At 45.8% G+C, this 15310-nt stretch overlaps 1 protein-coding gene across 2 annotated transcripts in view; it reads right to left on the reverse strand.

The window, feature by feature from the left end:
* The window catches only part of GRIK3 (glutamate ionotropic receptor kainate type subunit 3), a 314080-nt gene that overhangs the window by 139405 nt on the left and 159365 nt on the right, over positions 1-15310 (reverse strand). For both annotated transcript variants that reach the window (XM_006134255.5, XM_075908606.2), the window contains exon 2: positions 3818-3994. In XM_006134255.5, coding sequence (XP_006134317.2) covers positions 3818-3994 — 177 coding nt within the window. The remainder of the gene's footprint in view (positions 1-3817; positions 3995-15310) is intronic.

Here is a 15310-nt window from a genome sequence, read left to right on the forward strand (position 1 = left end):
TCAGAGCTTTGCCAGCAAAAAGCACCAGTCTAGATGGGGATCTTTTGGAAAATAAAGCCTTTTCCTTAAGATCCCTTATTCCTGATTTTAAGAGGAATAAAGGATCTTTCAGAAAAGGCTTTATTTTTCGAAAGATCCCCGTCTAGACTGGCACTTTTTGCCGGCAAAGCCCCGAGCCGGAAAAAAGCGGCAGCCATGTTCATGCAAATGAAGCGGGGAAGATTTAAATCCCCGCTTCATTTGCAATTGCGCTTTGTCTAATCTGCATCCCTTTTCCGCAAAAGGGATGCAGTCTAGACATAGCCCTAATCTATTAGAGTTCTTTGAAGGGGTTAACAAACATGCAGACAAAGGAGATCCAGTAGATATAGTATACTTAGATTTTCAGAAAGCCTTTGACAAGGTTCCTCACCAAAGGCTCTTGTGTAAATTACATTGCCATGGGATAAGAGGGAAGGTCCTTTCTTGGATTGAGAACTGGTTAAAAGACAGGAAACAAAGGGTAGGAATAAATGGTAAATTTTCAGAATGGAGAGGGGTAACGAGTGGTGTCCTCCAAGGGTCAGTCCTGGGACCAATCTTGTTCAATTTATTCATAAATGATCTGGAGAAAGGGGTAAGCAGTGAGGTGGTAAAGTTTGCAAATGATACCAAACTGTTTAGGATAGTCAAGACAGAAGCAGACTGTGAGGGACTCCAAAAAGATCTCACCAAACTGAGTGATTGGGCAACAAAATGGCAAATGAAATTTAAGGTGGATAAGTGTAAAGTAATGCACATCGGGAAAAATAACCCCAACTATACATACAGTATGATGGGGGCTAATTTGGCTATGACAAATCAGGAAAGAGATCTTGGAGTTATCATGGATAGTTTTCTGAAAACTTCCACACAGTGTGCAGCGGCGGTCAAAAAGGCAAATAGGATGCTAGGAATTATTAAGAAAGGGATAGAAAATAAGACCCAGAATATCTTACTGCCCCTGTATAAAACTATGGTACACCCACATCTTGAATACTGTGTACAGATGTGGTCTCCTCACCTCAAAAAATATATTTTGGCCTTGGAAAAGGTTCAGAAAAGGGCAACTAAAATGATTAGGGGTTTGGAACGGGTCCCTTATAAAGAGAGGTTAAAGCGACTGGGACTTTTCAGTTTAGAAAAGAGGAGACTGGGGGGGGGATATGATAGAGGTCTATAAAATCATGAGTGGTGTGGAGAGGGCGGATAAAGAAAAGTTATTTATTAGTTCCCATAATAGAAGAACTAGAGGACACAAAATGAAATGAATGGGTAGCAGGTTTAAAATTAATACAAGAAAGTTCTTCTTCACACAACGTGTAGTCAACCTGTGGAACTCCTTGCCAGAGGAGGCTGTGAAGGCTAGGACTATAACAGAGTTTAAAGAGAAGCTAGATAATTTCATGGAGGTTAGGTCCATAAAAGGCTATTAGCCAGGGGATAGAAATGGTATCCCTGACCTCTGTTCGTCAGAGGCTGGAGAGAGATGGCAGGAGACAAATTGCTTGATCATTGTCTTCGGTCCACCCTCTCTGGGCCACCTGGTGCTGGCCACTGTTGGCAGACAGGCTACTGGGCTAGATGGACCTTTGGTCTGACCCAGTACGGCCGTTCTTATGTAAACTAGTTGGGATACAACAAATTACACTCATTTTGTGGCCTGGAAAAGCTCCAGTCTGGCTGGCTTGGGGTTCCCTGCAGCTGTCCACCGTTTCTCACTGCGGTGCAGGGCCAAGATTTTACAGGCTCTGCTGTGTCTGTGGAGCATACTCTTATAGCATTCCAGTAACTAGAACCCAACTCAGAAGTTTTTCTGAGAGTCTTGAAATGTTTAGTGAATCGGTCTTCTGCTGCCAAAATACTCCAAAAAGATGGAACTGATTCGGGTGAGATTTTTTAGTTTTGCAGACTATACCACATTAAAAAACCCAAAATGTGAAATGTTGATGAAATCTGTCATCAACATCTTGAATTTCAACTGAAAAAGTAAGAAAAAAAAATTGTCAAAACTTTCATGATTTTTTAAAAAAATAATCAGTTACTGTGTATGTTGGGGTGGGGACCCAACATTGTGCATGTGTATCAATTGCTAAGTTTTTCAGGATCCACATGTATGGGCTTTTAAAAGGTTCACAAATCCAGCACCTCAACTATTACAGAATAGCCACACATACAACAATAGTAAAAACCATTTAATAATGGCATAGTCTATCATTTCACTGCACACGCTTTATCTTTCTTCTAATGGGTTGGGGGGTCGGGAAGAGGGGGACTCTGTTTCATCGCAGAGAGTTCCCAGACATGATCTAGTAATGCAAATGTACTGGGAAGTGCCTATTAATTAAACATGAGGAGAGGTTTAAAATCCAAACTTTATTTACTTGTCATATTCTATTTATGTCATGTCTAAGTGGAGCTTCTCAAAAGCCTTGTGAACTTTAGAGTTGGATGAGAAATAGGTGAGCTGTGTATGGTTAGCGGGGTGAAGAAGATATAGTCTAGTGACCGGTGTAGGTTAAAGCAGTGGGAGATGCAAGGCTGAGCATCTGATTTACAAGGCTTTTGATCTAGAATTCACTTGACTTCTTGGTGCTTTAGTCAAGTCAGCTGTAGGAGCAGGCCTCATACCGGGTGCTTCAACAGTTCTGAGAATTCCAGGAAAAACACTCTTAAAATCCAATAAGTCGGTGGCCACTTTCCCTCTGAAGTGGGAAGATCCTGACTAGTGAGTCAGGATTCTTTTAGTTTCTGCCACCAGCATCTTTGGTGGCACCTTGGAGTTTCCTGCTGCATGAGGTTCAATTAAATAGAAACATTTGCATAAAAAAGTGACAGTGGGCTTCACCACTTGTCCCTTTGATTGATTGTTTGAATAAAGAAACTATTGCACAGGCTACAGAAGACATGGAAGCTCCCGTCTGGCTGGCTTGGGGTTCCTGCAGCTCTCCACCTTTTCTCACTGCAGTGCAGGGCCAAGATTTTACAGGCTCTGCCTGTGTCCGCGGAGCATACTCTTATAAGGCTACGTCTACACTGTCGACTTCTTGTGCAAGAAGCTTTTTGCAGAAGAGTTTTTGGGCAAAAATTCTTATAGAAGAGAACGTCTACACTGGCAAGTGCTTTTGCGCAAGAAAGCTCTGATGGCCATTTTAACCATAGGGCTTTCTTGCGCAAGAAATTCATGTTGCCTGTCTACACTGGCCTCTTGCGCAAGAACAGTTGCACAAAAGGGCTTATTCCTGAGTGGGAGCATCAGAGTTCTGGTGCAAGAAGCCCTGATTTCATACATTAGAACGTCAGTTTACTTGCGCAAGAATACGCGGCCGGTGTAGACAGGCAGCAAGTTTTTGCACAAGAGCGGCCGCTTTTGTGCAAGATCGTGCCAGTGTAGACACAGCCTTATAGCATTCCAGGCAGGATCTAGCATTCCTCCCTGCCTTGCACACCAGAACTCCCAAGAAGGATGCTGCCAAAAGGTGTCATCCAAGTGGTTATATGCAGGACATCTCCAGCAATGCACCATGGGCATCACGGATTGCAAGACTCCAACGTTATTTAAGTCTGCTACATGCATAGCTCAGTCACAAGCCTGAGCACCTTCAGCTGACATGGAGCAAAATGGAAATGGGGAGGAGAGATGACATCATTAATTAATTAAAGGTATTAAAGACCTTGAAGGTCAATGCTAGGTGTGCACCAGGGGAGCAGCGAGCAGTCTGCCTCTACTCAAGCCCACCAGTATTGCTTCACCAAACGGATCGCCACTCAGCTGAAGAGAAACACGCTCTCTACTTACCTTTCTTAGTGGCTTCAAAACTGTCATGGAAGTGTATCCTCTGAATGTCATAGGTCAATGTTGTGTTAGGCAACAGCGTTCTATTCCTATTGATAATATTGGCAGAAAATCTAAAGGCTTGTTCCTCGGCACTCATCACCTGGGCGTTGGGGCCATCTGCGTACTCGAAAATCCCTCCTGCAAGACAGAACCAAAGTAGAGTTGCCAACAACATGAAGGTTCAGAAGTGCCCTCTCCCAGAGGAAAAGCCAACTCATTTCAAAGCTATATTAGGGCTATAGACAGAGGTTTGAAAAAAAAGGTAAACTAATCTCCATTTCTCCATATTTACAGCTGAGTACACCACTAGTTACAGCCATGACCAGGGTTCTCTCTAATTTTTTCCACCCATGTGTGGAATAAATTGTGTGATGTGCACTGAAGCATGTGTGATGTGCACCTCCAGTAGAAACACATGCTGTCAACTCTGGGCACTCTGATAATCAGATGCGTGGCATTTGACTCTTTCCGGGGTGACCATCCAAGTGCTCCACTTACAGGGGGCACTGGCCAGAACTCCCCAGGGTTTAACAGTGAATGGGAATGTGCATGTCTTCCAAACTGCACGCAGGTTCCTCTCTCAATTTCCCCAGGAAGCTTGGGGGAGCTCAGGAACACAGCCTCTCACTGGGGGTGTACACAGATGTGCACGTTTTGTTTTGACTTAATCATCCAGCCCAAAGATGGCTGGCAGGTCCACAGAGACAGATTCCCACAGAATCATAGGTCTGAAGAGACCTCAGGAGGTCATTGAGTCCAACCCCCTGCCTAAAGCAGGACCAACCCAACTCAATCATCCCAGCCAGGGCGTTGTCAAGTCGGGACTTAAAAACCTCTAGGGATGGAAATTCCACCACCTCCCTAGATAACCCATTCTAGTGCTTCAGCATCCTCCTAGGGAAATTGGTTTTCCTAATACCCAACCTAGACCTCTCCCCCTGTAACTTGAGACTATTGCTCCTTGTTCTGCCATCCATCTTTGTGGTGACACATAAAATAAGAAACGAGGCATCTGAGAAGGAGTGCTTCCGTGGTTCCCCATTTTACTGCTGGGGAGACACCAGTGGATTATGTTGGAGCTGAAACCAGGGCTGCTCTGATGTAGTAAGATTTCCAGAAATATTTGGTCATAAGTTTCTCTCTCCCTCCCACCATGTTTTGCCATCCCCAACTTTCTGTCTCTTACCCCTGACAGAAATTAGAAGTGCCTGAACCGTAATCAAAATCAGAGAGAAAGGCTAAAAGCCAGGATAGAGTGTTGGTTCCCACCCCCATTTAACAAAAAAAGGCATTTTGACTACTGCCAAAATTTTGGTGGGACAAAATTTTGTTTTGGTTCAAATATTTGATTTTTCATTAAAAACTCGAAGCCAAAACATTCAGTCATTTCTTTTTAGCTTTTGATTTCATAATCAACCAGTTGCACTGTGAATAAAACTTTTTTTGTGATTTGGGTTTTCAAAAATCTGCTGCAAATTGGAATATTTACAAAGGAAAATAAGAAACATTAAAAAAATCGTCCCACCAAAACATAAGTGGTATTTTCCAACTAGTTGTAGCTAGGAGATTAAGAAAAAAGAGGGTGTGGTGCGTAAGGAGAGCTGGTCCAGAATTTTCCCAACAAAACTTTTCTCTGATGGAAACCACAAATTTGTCAAAACTCTTCACAGGAAAGGGTCAGTGTCAATGAATCTTCCAATTTGAAAAAGAAAAGAAAAAAGAAAAGAAAAACAAAAAGTTGTCAAAATGGGAAAATGAGATTTTCAAAAAATCATTTTTGCTTTTTCAAGGTGTTTTGAAACATTCTTTTGAAATTTTAGTTAACTTATAGCAAACAAGAATTCACATTTTTAAAAGTCAAAATTAAGCCAAAATGAAATTTTGATTACATTAAAAAATAAAATAAAAACCAATTTTTTGGAGATTTTGAATTTCTATCCTCCTTTAGGACAGGAGATTTTTTTTTTAAATCTTGATAATTTTCATTTAACAGTTAAATCATTTCTCACCCTGTACTGTATGAAGCCTTTAATTTCCAAGTCTCCATCTTGAACATGGTCCAAGTTGATAGCGACCAGGAATTACTGCCTTTTCTTCCACTTTTGTTCCCTACCTCCTGCCATGCTGTGAGCTCTTCCTCACATCTTCAATTGCCTCATTGGCAGAGAATCTGTGTGTTGACTTTTACCATGCACAGTCACTGTGCTGTGTGAATAATGCAGAATTATAATTAATAAAAGAATTGAGAGTGAAATCTCCAGCTGTTTTCTGCTCATCCTTATGTTTCCTCTTTGCCATTCCTTTATTTTTAGTTCTCCCTCTCCCCCCCCTTTAAATCTTTCTTGTATTTGGCTCTCCAAGTTCTTAGTTCAGACAAGCAGAAACTTCTGAGTTTACCTCCACTCCAGCCTGTGCTGCTCAATAATGCACAGCTTGAACGCATGCTTTTTCGTGTTCGGAAGTTGTTAATGCCATTATATTTCCCCAAAGGCAGCGAGCTCATGTCATGGTATCGCTAGTTTTCTTGGCTCTGCATTTGTAAGTCTTGTCCTCCGTTCCCCACTGGCAGCCTCTCTAATTGAAGTGACTGAGTGAGGGTGTAAATTATGTAATTGTATATCCTTGTCTCGGAGATGTAGGAACAATCTTGTGCCCCTACAGAGCCCGGGTAAGACACACAAAACCTGACTGTCTGATAACACACAAATCAAAACAGTTGCTGAGCTCATTCATTCATTCATTCATTCAATGCAGTTGGTAACAGATGGTCTCCAGGTTCATTAGCAGGAAGCAAGCCTTCCTCTTCGATTTACGAAAGCCTTTACGACGTTTTGTTAGAGATGGCAGACACCTTATCAGCTCGTTAGTATTTAAGATGCTACCTACCTCCTCCTCCTGGGTACAAACCACGCTGCCTATACACATTTGTCTTCATTTTGATGCTGGCCCAAAAGTGAGAGCAGGGTCATCTTTAGGATTTATGGGGCCCTACGCAGCAGTATTAAACTGGTGCCTCTATGCCTGAGAGCAGCCGGGGCGGGACGATTTTTTAAAAGATGTGATTTTATAATCTCCAGCACCAAAAGGCAAATGTTAAAGTAAGGTCTTGTAGACCAGGAGGGTCTCAAACTCCTGGCCCATGGGCCAGTCCTGGCCTCAACAATAGCCCTGGCTAGACTGCACAATGATTCTGGCCAAGTCTGTCCAATGGGCAGAGAGTTTGACACCCATGCTGTGGACTAAACACAGTCAATGCAGCAATTCACAGGATAGACCTGGAATTGGCCAGTGCCTGTTAAAAAGCTTCATCACCACCTGAGTGGCTCTTTCACAGGTTCAATGTTCTGCTCATCGTTCTGGCAGGCTTTTCCGCTGTTAAGTTAACTAGACCCTTTCCGGAGGAAGCAGAGCCACAGAACAAGGATAAGAAGAGGCGGATGGGTGGACATGAAGACCCAGCGGTGCCCCAACTTTTCAGGTGCCCCACACAGCTGCAGGTTCTGCAAATGAGCAAGACAGGCCCCAAGTCTGATCACAACTGCGACCGACGCTGCGAGGAGGGTGTTTATACAGCAAGTGAACAGCCCCTTTGCCTGAGTGCCATAAGCTTGAATCAGCAGCCAGAAGCCAGCCACAGATCTTTAACTACAGTCAGGGACATCCCTAGGGGAGTGTGGGGTCTTAGGCAATCCCCTTCCCCTCATCTGAGGTCCCCACTTCCACCCTGCCTCTTCCTTCCCACTGTACCCCTTTCCTAAAGCCCCCTCCCCTGAGCGACAACCTGGAAGATTATTGGGGAGGGGCCTGGAGCAGGGTGGCAGCAGGAGTCGGCCCTCCCATGTTCACCATGGCGATGAGACGCAGAGCGACCCGGCCCCATTCTGCTCTGCAGGCTCAGTGGAGCGGAGCAGGCCGGGGCTGGCTCACTACGCTTCCCACTGCTGCAGTGAAACGTAGCCACTTCGCTGGGAGATGGCGGCAGAAAGGGACAGGATGCTGGGTCGTTCTGCTTCCCACAGCTCCTGCCACTGTGGGCCCCCCCCCCAACTCCTGCTGCTGCCCCTCCCCCCACCAGAGCTTAGATGGGATAAAAGAGATGGAGCAATTATATGGATAGCAATAACGTCCGGAATTAATACAGCAGGGTTCAAACACACACTACCAGGGCTCCCAACCCCCATAGTTTGGAAAGTCTCTTAACTCTCCAGCGTCAGGGTATAACCAGCTTCTAAAAAATTGGAGGGTTCCCTCCCTCTCCCTTTCCACCCCCCCAAAAAAAGCTCTGCTCTGGGAAGGATTTGGGGGATGGTCTCCAGCCTCCACTATATAGGAGGCCAGGCCGGATGCTCATAATAGACCATTCTGGTCTTGAAATCTAGGAACGTCTGAGTATTGCGTCAGTTACATAGCCCAGCTCCAGGGGTGCTCGGTATGCCTGAACAATTCCACCCTGTGCTGCTGTTGACCTGATGAGGATTGTGAACCCATGGTCACTAAGGCCTGCCCCAGGACGCTCCCCAATTTGTTTCCCAACAAGTAGCACTGTTCTGTGGCAGGAACCTCTAGGAACAGCCACCTGGAGACAGATGCAACCAAATGACCATGGGAGATCTATCTCCATCCTCAGTGCTGTACAGTCTCCTTCTGAATCTCCTGACTGCTCTATCCGTGTCTTCTAACAGTGCTTGCTGCTCTGGTATCACCAACAGGAATATCAGTTGCGGAAGTGGGGTTTTGCTCACAAAAGCTTATCTAATCTATAAAGGAGAATGTTTGTAAGTTTGTGCGCTAATAACATGGACACTATAAGAGCTACCACAACCAGACTTCGCATGGGATAACCTTTTATCCAGGAGAAGGTTTTAAGGTACTTTTGGACCCAATTGGGCCCGAGCTCAAGCTGTAAAAATTAAAAAGTAACTCGCCACACTGCACTGCAGGGGCTGCCCCGCCCACCCTAGGTCCCGTGCCCGCCACCTGTGGCCCCCACTGCCTTCCTGCAAGGTTACGTAAGAGACCCTCTTTCCCCCTCCTCCCGTGCTGGCATGCAGTGCCCTGACTCCCACGCGCACAACGGCTCGGGCACCTGCCCTGTTCCCTGCAGCACCTGCAGTCCCGGACGAGAGCTGGGGTGCCCCTCCCATGCGTAACCTCCCCCCCACCCAGAGTCGCACCTCCCCGCCCCCAGGGGATGACACGGACCTATATTTTAATCCCTATAGAAATCAGTGCAACTTTTCTATCATTCAAAAAAAGATAATGGACTACTGTTTTTCTACATTTTGTTCCTCCGGTTTCCCGAGCAATGCCGGGTAACTCCAGCTAGAGCCCAAATAAATCTCAGAGGGGTCTCCACATTAGTCTACAACTTTAAAAGCAACAAGTGGTCCTGTGGCACCTCGGGGCAGGTCTACACTTGGAAACTATTTCAAAATAACTAAAAATCAATTCAATGATGCCAGAAATAACAAAATCGAAGTAGCGTGTCCTCATTAAGGGGATGCCTCACAATTAGTCCAAGGCAGGCTTTGTTAATGTGGACATGCTACCTCAACTTAGAACCCCAGGAAGCACTGGGAAGTAATTAGTTCAAATGACTTCGGGGAGTCATTATTTTGAAATAGCAGCACTGGAGTGTCCACACTGCTGCTATTTTGAAATCGTTATTTCTAAATGTAGTGTTATTCCTGCTCCTCCCCCAAGAAAAGCAGGCATACAGATTTCAAAACAAGTGGCCCGATATTTTGAAATAATGGGCTTGGTAGTGTGGACACTCTGCTTATTCATTCAACTTAAGGGTGGGGGGTTATTTAAAAATAAAATCCTAGTGTAGACCAGAGCGTACACCAGAGCAGAGAGACTAACAAATATGTAGGATCATGAGCATTTGTGGGTAAAACCCACTTGAACTCATCTGATGGAGAGGGTTTTACCCACGTAAGCTCATTATCCTACATATTTTTGTTAGTCCAAGGCCACGTCTACACTACAGGTAAGATCAAAGCAGCCGCACTTGAACTTCTGGGGTTCGAATTAACACACTAATCCGAACAGAGGGCGCTTCCGTCGATGCTGGTAGCCCTGCTCCTACAAGGAGTAAGGGAAGCCAATGGAAGCGTGGGCTCCCTTCAACTTCTCGCAGTGTGGATGGTGTCAAAATTCAATTTATGATACACAACGCCAGTTACGCTAATTGCATAGCTTGAGTTGAAGTATCTTAATTCGAATTTATCCCTCCTAGTGTAGACGAGGCCTGAGGTACCAAAGGACTCCTCATTGTATTGGCCGATACAGACCAACTCGGTTACCCTTAGCAACGTGTGGCTTGTCTAATGTGCACCTCTGTTCAGCCAGCACGGAGCATCCCTTCCCCAACCCAAAGGAGTCGTCTGCAAGCCTACATGCCACAGTGCTGCATGGAGAGCTCCCTTTCATTCCTTGAAATAGTCAAGGGGCCACAGCCATTCCTCAGGTGAGCAAACGGTAAAAGCCACCTCCCTGAAGTTCATCCCTCAGCTACCCTCCGGAGTACCTCTCATTCCCACCACATCCCATTCACTCATAGAGACGGCATCCAATCTGCTCCCTCGACCCAACCGGCCCGGCAAGGCACAAGCTTAAACCCAGCGATACCAGCTTGGCCCTCAGTGGCGGCCCATCCGTACAGGCAAACTAGGTGGTCGCCTAGGGCGCCAAGATAAATGGCCGTTGAGGGCTTCGGAGGCAGGGGCGCCAATCGCACGCCGATCGCACATTTCGCCTAGGGTGCCAGTTGCCGGCAGCTCGTCTAGGGCCGCTCCTGTTGGCCCTGCGCTACCACAGCAGCTTAGTAGTCAGACAGGGAACGGCTGGTGAGTGGGCGGATCTGACAGCTAAGCCGTGCTGAATGCTTTACGCAGCTCCTGGTGTGATGGACATGAAGGGCAGGCCTGGTGTCAAGATGTAGCGTGGCAGGGGGGGCTGGAACACTTTTTATATTAGGGGTGCTGAGAGCCATTGAATCAAACTTTAAACCCTGTATATAATGGGAGCTTTTTCAAGCCAGGGGGTGCAGTAGCACCCCCAGCATCCTCACCTATGGGGGTGGTGCAGCAAGGATGGGTTTTGCGGGAGAGGAGAGGTGCATGGTGGAAGGGCGGAGAGGATACTGATGCCTAAATTTATGCAAATATAACCAGCGGAGAATATCCAATGTACAATTACACAAAGTTACGTGAATGCTGTGACTCTCTCTCTCTCTCTCTCTCCTTACCCCGGGCTTGCTTGCCTTCTTAGATGTTAGTTGCTTGGGGCAGGGACTGCTTTTGTCTCTAAGGGCTTGTCTACACTACAGGGCAGATTGATATTGCTGCAGTCGATCTTCTGGGGTTCAAATTAGTGGGACTAGTGAAGACCCGCTAGTTTGAATTGAGGGTGCTCCCGTTGGTGCCAGTAGGCCTACTCCTCACAAGGAGCACGGGAAGCCAATGGGACCTCCCGCTGTGTGGATACTGCCAAAACATGATTTAAGATACTTATGTAGCTGGAGTCAAAGTAACGTAGCTGGAGTTGCGTATCTTTAGTTAGTTTTTCCCTTTAGTACAGGCCAGGCCTAAGGGACTAACAGAGCCACCTGCAAGCCAGTGTCTCTCTTCACTTCTGTCAAGGGACTTTGGTTCAAGCCCTAATAGAGATGGAAAATCCTGATTAAAAAGATAACTGGTTAATTGCTAAGTTTAACTGGTTAACTGGGATCTGAAGGACTGGGAGCTGCTCCAACAGTTAGCCACTTATGTGGTTACCTGGTAACCAGTTAACAGGTCAATACTTTACATCCCTAAACCCTAGTGCCTTGATGCAGTAGTGAGTTCTCCTCGGGCAGACCTGGGTGCTCTGAGATCACCAGAGACTTCTGTGAGGTCCATGGGGGCTCCAGAATCTGCCAACGTAGAGCTCATTGCTTCAATGGGATGTAGGTTTGCACAGTACCACAAAGGTGGCCTCCTCTTGCCTGGGACTTTGGCTGCTGCCATAGTGTAACTATTTCACCACCACAACTGGCATGTTTTTTCTGCCTCAGATCGAAGGGGCCCCAGGGAGCCCTTTTGTGAACAAGAAAGATGCAGCAGAAGGGCAGATCAAGGAGAAGGAGGAGTTAAACAGGCCCTCGATCCTCAAATTATGTGAATCTCCATACCTCCCTGTTTTGTTTAAAACAAAGGAAGTTTTTCTTCACACAATGCACAGCCAACCTGTGGAACTCCCTGCCAGAGGATGCTGTGAAAGCCAAGCCTATAACAGGGCTCAAAAAAGAAAGTAGATAAGTTCATGGAAGTTAGGTCCCCCAGGATGGGAAGAGATGGTGTCCCTAAGGGTTGCACACAGATCATCAGGATAAGCCACTGGCTGGCCACCAGATAGGTTGTTTACCTTGCGTGTGCAGGTATCGCTGCCTGCAGTTTCCAGCCAATGGGAGCTATGGAAGTGATACAGGCCACAGGAACATGGTCGCCACCACTTCCCATTAGGGATGTAAAATTTTGATTCGTTGGCTAACTGAATAGTCAATGTGATTTGCATCGACTATTCAATTAGTCGATAAAGGCGCCTCCGCCTTTGAGATTGGGTCACTTGATCATTACTCAATCTGTTCATATCCTCTCTGGCACCTGGCATTGGCCATTGTCAGAAGACAGGATATGGGGCTAGATGGACCATTGGTCGGATCCCGTATTACTGTTCTCAGGTTAATGTTATATTCTCCACTGACACCATCAGCCAAGGAACTGGCCCATAATAGATTGTGCTCCTGTCACTATCATAACACAAGTCACAAAGAAGTTCAAATTATTGCAGGAACCAAATACTTCCTAGCCTGTCTGAAGAATGAATCCGAATTGGTGGAAGTAGAGCTTCCCCTCCCTCCCCTCCCCCTCAATTAATTGGGGAGATTGGCATGTGTCAAAATATCCCATGAAACAGACTGTGAGCTGGGAAGCCCAAATGTTTGCTCATTGTCCTTCTAGACTTCATTTGACTGTTTTTATGAAACATAACCAGCAGGCTGGGTCAGACCATAAATCCATCTAGCCTAGCATCCTCGCTTCCGACAGTGGCCAATGCCAGGTCCCCCAGAGGGAGTAACCAAAACAGATAACCATCAAGTGATCCTTCCCCTGTCATCCATTTCCAGCCCCATGACAAATAGGGACACCTTTCCTACCCATTGTGTCTAATAAGTATTGATGGACTTATCTTCTAAATGTATCTAGCTCTTTTTTCCCCAACTCGTCATGGAGCTAATCAATGCTCATTGGCCCTCGTTACTAATCAATAGGCTGTTAGTGTACTGGGGTGATCTCAGATCAGAAGCCTCACAGAAGGCAGCAGACTATCACGGTCCTCACGGATACAGACCGAGTTAGGAGCACAAGATGTATGTCTGGTGTCTAACGTATGCTTAAAGCAAAATATCAGTTCCCAGGCCAGGAACCCCTGGGCCTGATTTCTGGTTTTGGCACTCTCTGTACTCTTAGGCCATTTATTTTCTTGCCCCACTGTGTGCCTCACCCAAGTGCAACATGGAGTTAGCAATACTATGTATTTACATACAATGGGGTAGCAGCGTAAAGGGGAAACTGGTTACTGGGCCCAGTTGGAGCAGCCTCCCTGCTCCCCACATGGTGCGGTGTGTTTGGCCCAGCTTCGCGGGGTGCTCTGGGTGAGTAGTGGGCGCTGCTGGGCTGGTGCAGCTCCCCCCACAGTTAACCCCTTACACATTACATTTAACTGCTTAACCTTTTAAATGGAATTTTACGTCCTTAAGGTGGGGATCCCAGAAACTCATGCCCATAAAATTACTTTCCACATGCCCCTGGGTGGGAAAGCAGCATTCCTAGGCTGAGTACAAACATGGGTAAGGAAGAGCCAGTGGCCAGGGTCCCGCCTTAGGCTATGGAGTTCTGGGTTCCATTCACTTTGTGATGTTGGACAAGTCAGCTAAGGCCAGGTCAGACAGGTTCTGGTGGGTCTTGCAGAGTGCCCAGGTGTCTAGTTCCCTTAGACCAATGTTTCTTAAACTTTTTAAGACTGAGAAACACCACATTTTTTTTTTTAAATGGGGGACACTGAGGATTTTTTTGTTGAGAAAAAATAAGGCTTGCCCCTATAAGGGCAGCTATTCCCCAGGCAAAAGTTGTAGCCCCCTCCTCCCCCACCCCCCCCCCCACAAAACCCCACATAAAAAAGGAGGCTTGTCCTTTTAAGGGTGGCCATTTTTAATTCTGTTCTCTCCGCGGTATACCTCCGACTGCAGAGAACACACCTTAAGAAATGCTGCCTTAGACTCATCCTAATGACCTGAAAGAGGTGACTTGAACGTGCAAAGTTACTCCCATGCATAAGTATTTGCAGAATTGGGACCTTAATTTGTGCTTCTGAAGGCAGGAACTCACCTTTATTAAAAGTCGGCATTGCTCCAGCAACACAGATATTATTGCAGAAATAATGCACCATAAGAAAAACCAAAACCCATTGCAATGGCTAATCTCTTCCTCCCTGCACAAAGGGTTCCATCCAGCACATTTGAGCAGCAAGATTTTGTTCTTCAGCATTATGACAAAAATGACAACTGGCCTCATTGCATTGATTAGCAAATGGCTGACGTGTTTTCTCCCAGCCCAGGGCTTTCAGAGTTGGTTTTGAGCATTTCTTATTGTGATAGAATACAGTAGAATTCGGCACACGGATTATCAGTATTTGATCCCAAATAAATTAACACTCCAGACATCCATTTGGATATAATAGGCTTTACTTTGAGACAGTATTTTCTGTGCAACCACCCAGCAACTTGAATTTAGTGCCAGGCAATGAGAATGGAGACAGACACCGCTAATATATTTCTGATTACAGTGCTGTCTGGAGAATGCATTGGGACAGACAGAATGTGAAACCTAGCTGCCTTTGCTAAGGTGCTAGAGAAAGACAACAGGTAGCAATATATGACAGCCTAATCTTTGACACAGATGCCCAGGAGGGAAAAGAAAGAACGGGCATCAAATCTTGTCAGTCTAATCAAAGATGCTGAAGAAAACAACTACATGCATTTGAAAATTCCCAGATGCCTTTTGCTCTGGATGGTCATGGTTTCCTCTTAGCTCACATGCCTTTTCTTTTTTAATCGTTATTTAAAGAGCCTAATAACCAGCTTTGAAGGGTTTATAATTGGCATGGCTTTTCCACGTTAATAAAATGGAGAAAGTAGGCTTTCATTGTTGAGAAGTGGGGATACAGTAATAGTGTGTGAAGTCCTGGGTTATGTAGATCTGCTTCATTCCATGGCATTTAGAACACTAGAACTTGGAAGGGACCTTGAAAGATTATCAAGTCCAGTCTCCTGCCCTCACAGCAGGACCCAGTACTGTCTCTAGACCATCCCTGATAGATTTTTATCTAATCTGCTCTTAAATATCTCCT

This window comes from Pelodiscus sinensis, chromosome 26, assembly GCF_052426305.1.
Source record: "Pelodiscus sinensis isolate ZL-2025 chromosome 26, ASM5242630v1, whole genome shotgun sequence".
Taxonomy (NCBI): Eukaryota; Metazoa; Chordata; order Testudines; family Trionychidae; genus Pelodiscus; species Pelodiscus sinensis.